The sequence below is a fragment of the Marmota monax genome, unplaced genomic scaffold (genome assembly GCF_021218885.2).
Source record: "Marmota monax isolate L192 unplaced genomic scaffold, Marmota_monax_Labrador192_F-V1.1 WCK01_AAM20220418_F8-fsc00256, whole genome shotgun sequence".
Lineage (NCBI taxonomy): Eukaryota > Metazoa > Chordata > Mammalia > Rodentia > Sciuridae > Marmota > Marmota monax.
The window spans coordinates 1,089,468-1,101,540 of NW_026692286.1; the positions used below are offsets into that span (position 1 = coordinate 1,089,468).

At 33.2% G+C, this 12,073-nt stretch overlaps 1 protein-coding gene across 5 annotated transcripts in view; it reads right to left on the reverse strand.

The window, feature by feature from the left end:
- Ift80 (intraflagellar transport 80) overlaps nt 1-12,073 on the reverse strand; it is a 140,902-nt gene that overhangs the window by 98,794 nt on the left and 30,035 nt on the right. For all 5 annotated transcript variants that reach the window (XM_058578329.1, XM_058578330.1, XM_058578327.1 and 2 more), the window contains one exon: nt 9,627-9,695. In XM_058578329.1, the coding sequence (XP_058434312.1) occupies nt 9,627-9,695 (69 nt within the window). The remainder of the gene's footprint in view (nt 1-9,626; nt 9,696-12,073) is intronic.

Consider the following 12,073-nt stretch of genomic DNA (forward strand, 5'->3'; position numbering starts at 1 on the left):
CCACCCCCTAATCCTTCCATAGGCCTTTTTTATATGCAGGCCAAACAAAGAAAGCACACTGCTAACATGTTACATAAGTGAGCTCATGCTCACTAGCAAATGTTTATGACCTTGGGAATATACCCTGAATCAGGGTGTTTATGACCTTGGCTATGTACTAAAAACATAGTCTGCTGGAATTCTTGGTAAGAAAGCCTAACTATAGCTATTTGAGGCCTGACCTATACTTGGTAAGTACATTCTCTGCGACTATTCTTCAGGAGTAGCCAGGAGCTGACCTGAGCTTCAAAGTAAATCTGCAAATAAGGAATTCAACTTATTTAAAAAAAAAAAAAAATCCAGAAAATGTAAGGCAAAATTTCAGATGTTTCAAATGTGATTCGTGGTAAAGACTAGAAGGGATTAGGATGGGAAGATACTTATCAAGATGGTAGAATTGTAGGTTCCTTCTTTACTTCCATTATTATAGATATAGCTTTTGTGCAAAACAATAAATTAATATATTTTAGTTTACAGGCTATCAAATCTTCATTGAATTCATTAAGTAAAATTATACTTTCCTGAGGGTGTATACTAAACTATGACAAACATCTACCCTCAAGGAAATAATTCAGTAAATACAACTCCCAATAAGTTATACAGGATGTAACTTTAGGCCCACAGTTATGGTAAAAGGCACAGCTGGGGTACAGGATGAGGAGCTAGGGATGCTTTCATCCTCCCAACCTTAACATTTATTTGTAGCCCCATTAAATCAGCTGGGTCACCATTTCCTTGTTTATAAACCTTTCTTCAGAATACTTATCTGCCCTGTTGGAACAAGGAGAAAATTTATTTCCTGCTTAAATAATAATTGTTAAACAATAATTTTAAAGTAACAAGTATAATTTATGATATAAAACCAAAATAGCTTATAGAGGAAAAGTAAAATAATTCCTATGTTATAACACATTCATTTGTTATAACCACATTCCTTCCATCAAAATAAAAGCAATAGAAACAAATATGAAGTTCTGTATAAGCAGCAGTAAATAATATCAACAACTAAGTCTCATTAATTCAACTCTAACCACTAAAACTTCAAAAAGCATACAATATCAAGAACTAAGAGACGTCTTCATTATATTCATTTCTTACATTTAAATAAAATATTAAGTGTGAAATTAAGTATATTACTATATATGTAAATTACTATATCTATTACTATATATGTAAAAAGGAGATGAACATAGTTATATAAATTTCAATTTGGTTAGTTCTAATGAAGATCAGTATTCAAAGTGATTAATTAGCTTCACAAAGAAAAGAACAATTTCTATTATGAAATTCCATTAGAAGTTGGAACAAATCCATAACATTTTAAATACTGGTACAACCATACCTATTAAAGCATGAATTATTCCTAGTGCTATATTTCACAATGCAAAATCAGTATGCAAATAATAAATTAAGGCTCCAGATTGAATTACTTTAAAACAAAGAGTTTAGCAAATTATTTAACAAGATGTTATTGCCTTCATTATTAACAAAAATGGGCAAAAATCAAGAAAATAATTTTATAATAGTTAAATAATTTCTTACTTTTTATAATGGGAATTTTTATTTATGCTTCATTTCAGTTGAGACACTCAAAAATATCTTGTTTTTCTGACTTTGTACACTAAAACCATGTGACCTTTTTGACATTTTTTAAGAAACCACATGCACCTGGGGTTGTGTTAAATGTCAGGCCCTTATCTCTCTGTAAAACAAATTATCTAAATTCTTTCAACCTGTTGAAGGCATTTTAAACCACAGAAGAGGAGACAAAAATGTATTTCAGTTGTTTTAAGGAAGTACCTGGTCAAACATGTTTTTCACATTCACACTATAAAAGTATCCCCTACTAGTTGTTTTTGTATGTTTTTAAGAAAGTATTTGAAACAAACTGTTCATTATTATAATGAAGCATTAGCTATCTTTGCCTTGAATGTAATGTAGGTCTGGAATGAGTGAATTTGAGTATAGTACTTAGAATAAAGTCTAGCACTAAATATGTACTGTTTACTGCTACTACTAGAAACGACTTCAAAATGCAATAAGCAACCATTAGAGTTTATTGTGCTCTTCTTCATGTTAGCAGGTACTCAGTTTTTTTTGCAAACTCATTAAGAATTTAAAAGCCAAGAATTATTTTGCTTTCCTTCCATATCATGGAACACGTACTAACCATATCAAATGGGAGTTATTTCAAAAACAGCAACTTTTTGGTTATGTATGTCACTGGGTCAGTATAAGAAAAAGCTTAAATAAAAGCATTTATTTATTTAGTTTCTATCCTCAGTCATCTCTCCCTTAGGAGTCTCAATTTCCTCTATAGCATCATTTTTCTTCCTTTACCTTTGCATAACTGACTTCCAAGTTAATATTTTAGCCTTCACTTTTGAGCTATTAACACATTTCCACCTGTCCAAAGGCATCTCCATACTAGAACTTCAAATCCTACAATATTCAAAAACTATTATCCCTTGGCCAGGCACAGCAGCGCAAGCCTGTAGTCCCATTGGCTCAGGAGGCTGAGACAGGAGGATCGCAAGTTTAAAGCCAGCCTCAGCAAAAGTGAGGCGCGAAGCAACTCAGTGAGACCCTATCTCTAAATGAAATACAAAATAGGGCTAGGAATGTGGCTCAGTGATCAAGTGTCCCTGAGTTCAATACCCAGTACCAAAAAAAAAACTTACATCCCTCCACACATATTCCCTAATTTTTTCCCTCTTTCTTAACTCTTTACTGCTTACAAGATATTAATCCCTTTCAGCCCCTCAGAACTGTTCATTTTTTCAATTATTATTGCCATTACCTTCAAACTTTAAATAGCACTAGCACAGGACCTTTCAGAAACATCCTTACTAGCCACCTCCATTTAATATTCCACGTCCTCTTATTTACCCTACACATAACTGCTGAGGTAATATTCCTAAGTCACTGTCTCCTACTTACATTTTTTTAAGGTTTTGTATACTTACAGAATAAACTCCAAAACCCTATGGCTGTTGGAATCCTGGCCCCTCTGACAGTACTACACTCTAGTATTATCCTCAGATAGCCTACACCCTAGCCCTAAAGATCTACTCCCATTTACCTAACTTCTGTGCCTCTTGCTCTTCTGTCTCTATGCTTCTAGTCACTCTACCTTCCTTCATAATTCTATTCCAATACCAACAAACCCATTTCTTCATCCTTCAGAGTCCAGTAGAAAAAGATGCTGCAATATTTGCTAGAAAACCTTTCAAGGACTTTCTCTCCATACAAAGCATTATATCTGCCTCCCTGTTCTCCAACGGCAATACATAGCAATGAGCATGCTCTACCTTATGTTATAGTTATTTATATTTCATCGCTTTATTAGATTTATTATACATAGGTTCCTTGTTTCATTATCCCATTCCTTCATTTGAAAATAGGAGGAAATGTCTTATTGGTTTATAGTACTACTTTATCCCAATTTTAATTCATATTTAAAATATAGAGTGTAACACACTGGTCTAATTGCAATTATTCTAAACCTATGTATTTATTTTTTCTCTAATAAAAAGCAATAACTTTTCATACATACCAGTAATAATATTTTTATAAGTCAAATTTTCCCCCAAAAAATGGGATTAATAAGCTTTCTGTATTAAAGAACAAGGTTATTACTATGACTGTTTTCTAGGTGAACGTCCAGCCCCAATAATCAAAAAATGAAGGCAGGAATTAATTTCTATTCATCAAGAAAGAAGCATAATTAACATAGACATGAAGACAAAAATCACTAGTATCTTTCAACAATGTTTATGGAATTCCAAGTTTCACAATAATTTGTTATTTTGTATTTCTGTATCAAAAGTTTTTTCTCATATGTGGAAGACAGCAGGAAAGAAAGAAAAAAAAGGGATATAATGAAAGTAGGAGAAACAATAGGGCAGAAGAAGAGGAAGAAGAAAAGGGAGGAGGGGAGAGTAAAAGGTGAAAATAGGGATTAATTTTGACCAAATTATGTTGTATGCACGTACAAATATATCCCAATGAAACCCACTATTCTGAATATTAAATGCACCAATAAATCAACTTTTTAAAAAACAACACAAAGACTATAATGGCACACACACACACACACACACAAAATGCTGTGCAAAATGTTAAAAACAACAACCAAAAAAATGCAGCTTCTCTATTCACTAGAAAAGAGTCCCTTACTTCACCCGCCTTACCTTCCTACTTGAGCCTTTAACATCTACCTGTAACTCTCGGTAGCTCAGATTCACAATCACTCCAAATCTGCAGTTTCTATGGAAGACTTTATAAATAATCAGGGAACTGGGGATATAGCTCAGTGATAGAGAGCCAAGGTAGGCCCTGGGTTTGATCCCAGCAATGCAAATAAGTAAATAAATAATCAATTAGGGATTTTTCCTTCTGGATTAGTGATGTTACAACTACTTCTCTAATGATTTTTCCAGAGTTGAAATGAAAAAAGCCTACCTTATTAAGAAAAGTACAGGTGGCAGCAATGATTAAAAACTCAAAAATTAAATGCACAGCTCTATAATATTAATGCAAAAAAAGACATCAGATTACTAGAGAAATACCAACAGGTTAACTAAAATAGGAAAATAATCTAATTCAATTTTTCTTACTAATATCATAATTAATATAAATCAAATTAATGTTGAAATACCATGTTAACTAAAATAGGAAAGTCAATCTAATTTTATTTTATTTAAATCATAACTAATATAAACCTTAAGTGAGAACAGTAAGATTAAAAATAGGACAAAAAAAAGATGAACTCTTTCAAAGTCATTTAATGCTAAAAAAATTATAGCTCTTTGGAATTTGAGGGAAAATACTATTTATTACATGATACAATAATAATGATTTTTTTAAGACATAGTGTTTTAGTATATTGTCCAAACTGTTCATGAACTCCTGGATTCAAGTGATTCACTCATCTCCATCTTTCTAGCAGCAAGGATTACAGGTATGCAACACTGTGCTTGGCTAAGAAACCCAATTTTTCAAATGGGAAAGGGTTTCACTGGGTATTTCCCCCCCCCCCCCAAAAAAAATATACAAAAAGGCTAATAAGCAAATGAAAAGATGCTCAATCTCACTAGTCATCAGGGAAATGCAAATCAAAACTACATTGATTTTCATAAATCCACACCCACTAGATTATAATTGAAAAGATAAATTGGTAGAGTACATGCTTAGCATACATGAGGCCCTTTTTTCAATCATACATACACACACACAAAAAAAAAAAAAAACAAAGGCCCAGCACCACGCCTATAATCCCAGAAGCTTGGGAGGCTGAGACAAGAGGATCATGAGTTCAAAGCCAGCCTCAGCAAAAACAAGGTGCTAAGCAACTCAGTGAGACCCTGTCTCTAAATAAAAATACAAAATAGGGCTGGGGATGTGGCTCAATGGTCAAGTGCCCCTGAGTTCCATCCCTGGTACTCCCCCCTCAAAAAAAAAAAAAAAAAGAGAAAAGAAAGAAAAGAAACATGATAGCAGGCGTTGACAAGGATATGGAGAAACTGGAACCTTCAATTATTGTGGTTGGATATGTAAAATGGTACATCTGCTTTAGAAAATAATTTGAGAGAGATTTTTATGTATGATGAAATGAAACTATCTCCAAGATAGGTCATGATTCCGGCAAAAAAAAAAAAAAAAAAAAAAAAAAGTATACCATAATAGTATGCAACCAGTTGTTTATAAAAGAAAAATATATAAATGCATATTTGCTACACAAAAAACTGGTGGGCAAGGAAAAGCTCAGTGGTAGAGTGTTTGCCTAGCATGTATGAGGCTTTGGGTTCAATTCTAAATAGTACCTAAAACAAACAAACCAACTGGTAACACTAGTTGCCTATAGAAATATGATCTGGATATCTAGAAGACAGGGGCAATATGAGAGACATGGGTAATATTTAAAAGGACAAAAAGGATATAAAATAACACTACAAGAACTAAGCACATAATCCCAGCTACTCAGAAGACTGAAGTGAGAGGATGGGAAACTTCAGCCCAGCCTAGCCAACACAGCAAGACCCTGACACACACACAAAAAAAACCAAAACAATGTTTATGTGTTATCTATTAAACAAATTAAGACAAAAATACAATGCTATACACTAAAAATAAAATTTTAAATCAATGTTATTGAAAATCGGAGTTGCAAATTCAAAGCATTCAGATATTTATGTTGTGTTCTATCATGTAATGCAAATGAATGAAGTAGGTAGGAGTATAGAAAAATAAGTAGAAAACCTTAAAAATATAAAACTGAAGCAACTGCTACTATACTCTGACTGTACTTATGTCAGATAGCAAGCCCAATATTACTGCCCATTTTTCAAAAGAAACAGGAAATCTAGCCAGGTGCAGCAGTGCACACCTATAATCCCAGCCGCTTAGGAAGCTGAAGCAGGAAGATCACAAATTCAAAGTCAGCCTCAGCAATTTAGCAAGGCCCTAAGCAACTTAGTGAGATCCTGTCTTAAAATAAAAAATAAAAAGGACTAAGACTGTGGCTCAATTGATTGAGTGCTCCTTAATTCAATCCTGGTACCAAAACAAAAAACAAAAACAAAAACAAAAAAAAACAGGAAATTTAAATATGTATGTAAAATGTCCTCTCTTTAATATTGGGTCTCCACCATGCCCAGTAAAATAGATTCATCCCACAGGTCCCTGTTTGTAACCTCCAATATTATAGAAAGTCCCTAATTTATGAACATGTGTCTCCGACTAAGTTTGAAAACTCTGAACACATTTTCCCCTAAGAGTAAAATAAGTAGTTTTTAGTAAATAAGTAAAATAAGTAGCTGGTTTCCAGATCCATTACGTGTCCAGGTAAACTATAGTACTGAACAAATAGTACTATTATCCTGACTTCTATGACTAACAATTTTTACATTAAAGAAATTATTCTATTTTGGACTTTGGAAAGTCTAAAGTGGTAGATCCAAAGGTATCAAATGAGGAAGAGGCAAAAACAAAAGGAAAGAAAAGGAGCATTAGGGGGGGCTCCTTTTTATTCATCAGAAAAAAAGCATAATTACCATAAACATGGAAACAAAACCACAAGGATGCTTTCAGCACTATTTATAGATTTCAATATATACAATAATTTTAGTTTCTATTATTTCATTTTTATATCAAAATTTACAGTTTCTCTCTTCAATAGAGGCAGGAGTTCCTCATACCCACCTGCTTTGCCTTTTGACTTAAGCTTTTAGCATCTTGCTCTCAGTAGTTCAGATTTATAATCATCCTCAAAACTTACCGAGGAAGTTTATTAAAAAAAAAATTTTTTTAAAAGACTGTGGCTGGGAATGAGCTCATGATCAAAGTGCCTGCCTATCATGCATATAAGGCCCTGAGTTCAATCCCAAGCACCACAAAAAGAGTAATAATAATAAAAATAATCAGAGACTTTTTCTGATTATGAAGGGAAAGAATCTTGGGAAAGAATTCAAATCTTTGATGGTGGAAACTGGGATAATCTTTCAAAATTTCTCCAGAGATCATTTGTAGGCAACAAAAGTGATGAGAAGAAAGAAAGGAAGGAAGGAAACTGGATACATGCCCATAATCCCAGCAACTAAAGAGGCTGAGGCAGGAGAACAAGGTCAAGGCCAGACCATGTCTCCAAATAAAAAGTAAAATGAGCTGGGGGTATAACTCAGTGCTAAAGCACCCTGGCTTCAATCACCACTGTGGGAGAGAAGAAAGTGGAGCACCGGTGGGAAGGAAAAAAGGATGTCTCAGTGACAGCAACAGCTGACACTACTGAAATTTCCTGCAGTCCTTGTAAGGGGGCTGATTTCTAGAAGAATTCTGTCCATTGCTCATAAATCACTCATCACAAAGTAAGAATGCCACATAATTTATATAATTAGCTTTAGCAGAAAAATCTATAGTGGCTGAGGCTGCAGCTCAGGGGTAGAGCATGTACCTAGCAATGGACAAAGTCCTGAATCCAATCCCCAGCACTGAAAAAAAAATTCAATAAAGAAGAAATCAAATTGTCATGCCCACTAGAAGATTAAAGAAAGATTAATTTCCTAAAGGTAGATTTTTTAAAATATTTTTTTAGTTGTTGATGATCCTTTATTTATTTATTCATTCATTTGTGGTGCTGAGAATCGAACCCAGTGACTCACACATGCTAGGCAAGTGCTCTACCACTGAGCTACAACCCTAGCCCTCTAAAGGTACATTTTATCACTTCATTACTAAAGTAATAATAAACTGATTTTTTAAAACTGAAATTCACTCATGACTACTTCTAAGAACTCTACATTTTTTACCCATGGATAATATTCTACCTGGAGATTATTTGTAGCAAAGACGCAATCTCAGAAGAGAAATACTATTTAGTACTTCTAGTTACTTTGTTATTAACATTTAGTTAATGGATACCTAAAGAAATCTCATTTTAACATTATCCTAAGAGTAAACATGATTTTTAAGATGAAATCTGGAAATTTTTGGAAGTCATTTATTGATGCTTCATACTATAACCTCATCATATAATTCTGAAGAACAAGCTACAAGTGTTTTGGCAATCTGTCTTTGAAGATCAGCTCACATCTGCTCTCAGGTTACCAGTAAAACTGCTTTACCGTCCTACATAAAATCTAATTAGGGGCTGGGGTTGTGACTCATGATAGAGCGCTTGCATACCACATGTGAGGCCCTGGGTTCGATTCTCAGCACCACATACAAATAAATAAAATAAAGGTCTATTGACAACTATAAAAATATTAAAAGAAAACAAAATTTTTTTAAAAAACCTAATTAGAAACATCAATTTGTTACACAGAAAGAAAGTCACATGTGCTCTAAATTCCAACAGAAATGACCACTGGATCGACTTACTGCCTCTCCTTTCCATTAATAAGAAACACGGAGATGCTCCTTTAAAAATAGTGAGGTTTACCAAGTTTCAGGTCATCAGAATGTCTGTTCCCCTCTACTAGGATAGAAATTATATGTACAACATAATTTAGAAAGGGTGCTAATAATATGAATTTATTGGGACATTTTAAGTAAGGTGATTCTTGTTTTTTGTTTTTGCTTTTTGTAGTTGTAGACAGACAGAATGCCTTTATCTTATTGGTTTATTTTTATATAGTGCTGAGGATTGAAGCCAGTGCCTCACCCATGCTAGACAAGCATTCTGCCACTGAGCTACAACCCCAATCCCAAGTGATACTTTTAATGTCTTCTATGACTGTGATTGACTCAACTAGACACCCACCCCTAATCAATACAGAAAATGTACCAAAAGCTTCAGAATTACTTTACAAGAATATTTAGCCTATAATTGCCTTTATATAGATTCACTAACATAAGGAAAAATCCCATGAGTATTTCATGTATTTCTTGGCTTGAACAATATGGTTACCATGTCCACCAGGTATCATAGAAAATAAGGGGAAAAAGTATAAATAGAAAGAAGAGAGTCTAGGTTTTGAATTTAACCAAAGTCAGCCTCAACCACTATACTGAATTGATTCTAAAGGAAAACATTAAGGCATTTATATTTTATAACTTTCAAAAATAAAATTATTAATTATAAAACATACCTTGCTGAGCTAAAGTTGATCTAAGCATCCCAGTCTTTGACCAAATTTTAATTTGTCCATCTTCTCCAACTGAAAATAAAGTAAACTATTAAATTTGCATATAAAGTCAACAGTATTGATATAATGCATATTTAAAATTTGGATATAACTTACTCTAAATGATAGAAAGAAAGCTTTAGAAATGTAAAAATTAATGGAAAAAATACTTTAAAACAATTTTGTCAAAATATCCTAACTGCCATGACTAAATTTAAACTATTAAATTTGCATATAAAGTCAACAGTATTGATATAATGCATATTTAAAATTTGGATATAACTTACTCTAAATGTTAGAATGCTTTAGAAATGTAAAAATTAATGGAAAAGTTACTTTAAAACAATTTTATTAAAATATCCTAACTGCCATGACTAAAATTGCATTTTTTTTCCTTCAATTTAGAAGCCTTATTGTTATTCATATACTGCTTCCATTGTCAAAGTAATCACCATTTTAGAATTCTAAGAGAAAGCCAGGTGCAGTGGTACAGGCCTATAATCCTAGCAATTTGGTTTGGCTGAAACAGGAAGATTACAAATTTAAGACTGGTTTGAGCAACCTGGTGAGAGCCTGTCACAAAATAAAATAAAAAGGGCTGGGGGTTGTAACTCAGAGCTGAAGTACCCCTGGGTTCAATCCCCAGTACCAAACACACACACACACACACCCCAACAAAAACAACAAGAGAAATACTGTTAGTGTAGTAAAAACTACTGCAACCAAATTCCAGTGAGTTGGAGACTGAATGAAATGAAATGATGGACTATTCTGTTGAATAGCTTAGCTAAAAAGGAAAGAAAGAAGACGTGGTAGCAAGGTATGTTAGGGATTTTTGTACTTATTTTATTTTTTATTTTATTTTAGGCAGTGCTAGATAAGCATTCTACAACCGAGCTATAGCCCCAGACTGGAATTTATTGTCCTTCTTAATTTTTAAAGTAAGTGACATCTAACCACATTTATAACATGAAAAGAAGCCATTGAAAAAGTAGTTTAAGATACATGTGAGACCACTAATGAAATTTTAGAGTAATTTAGCAAGAGAAGGAAATAAAAGGAAAACAAATAGGAAGGAAAGAAATCAAAATATCACTTTTTGTAGATGACATGATCCTATATTTTAGAAGATTTCAAACGCTCCGCCAGAAGACTTCTAGAGCTGACAAACAAATTTGGCAAAGTAGAAAGATACTAAATCAGTATACAAATCCACAGAGAAAGAAATCAGGAAAACAATTCTATTTACAATAGCCTAAAAACAAAACAAACAAAAAACCTGGAAATAAATCTAACCAAAGATATGAAAGACCTCTACAATGAAAATATAAAAACATAAAATATAAAAAAAGAAATTAAAAAGACACTAGAGGATGAAAAGACTTTCCATGGTCATCAATAGGTAGAATTAATATTGTTAAAATGGCTATATTACTAAAAGCAATCAAATACTAATGACATTCTTCAAAGATCTAGAAAAAAATTTCTAAACTTCTTATGGAAGAACAAAAGACCCAGAATAGCAAAAGAAAAAAAAAAAAAGGAACAATCATAATACCCTATTTCAAAATATATTACAGAGCTACAGTACCTAAAACAGCATGAAAAACAAGTAGACCAGTAAAATAGAAGACAGACACAAACCCAAACAGATACAGTCATCTCATCCCTGACAAAGAAACAATAAACATATGTTGGAGAACACAGTCTTTTTAACAGACAATCATGGGAAAACTGGATATCCACATGTAGAAAAATGAAACTAGATCCCTATCTCTCAACCTGCTCAAAAGTCAATGCAAAATGGATTAGAGAACTATGAATTAGACCAGAAATTGTGCAACTGCTAAAAGAAAATGTAGGATAAACACTCTAACATATAGGCACAGGCCCAATCTTCCTCAATAGGACTACTAAAGTTCAGGAAACAATACAAAAATTAATAAATGGGGTGGCATTAAATTAAAGAGCTTCTACACAACAAAGGAAACAACAGTGTATAAAGACATAATGGGAGATCTTTGCCAGCTACTCCTCTGACAAAAGGATTAATATCCAAAATATATAAAGAACTCAAAAAACATACCAACAAAAACAACACAATCAATAAGTGGGCAAATGAACTAAACAGATATTTTTCAAAGGTACAGATGGCCAATAAATAAAAAAATGTTCAATATATGAAAAAATGTTGTCATCAGGGAAATGCAAATCAAAACTACACTGAGATTTCATTTCCAGTTAAAATGGCAATCCAACCATCAAGAATACAAAAAGCCAGTGTGGTGGCACACACCTGTATTCCCAGGGGCTCATGAGGCTGAGCAAGAGGATTAAAAGAGTTTAAAGGCAACCTCAGCAAAAAGCAAGGTGCTAAGCAACTCAGTGAGACCCCATCTCTAAATAAAATA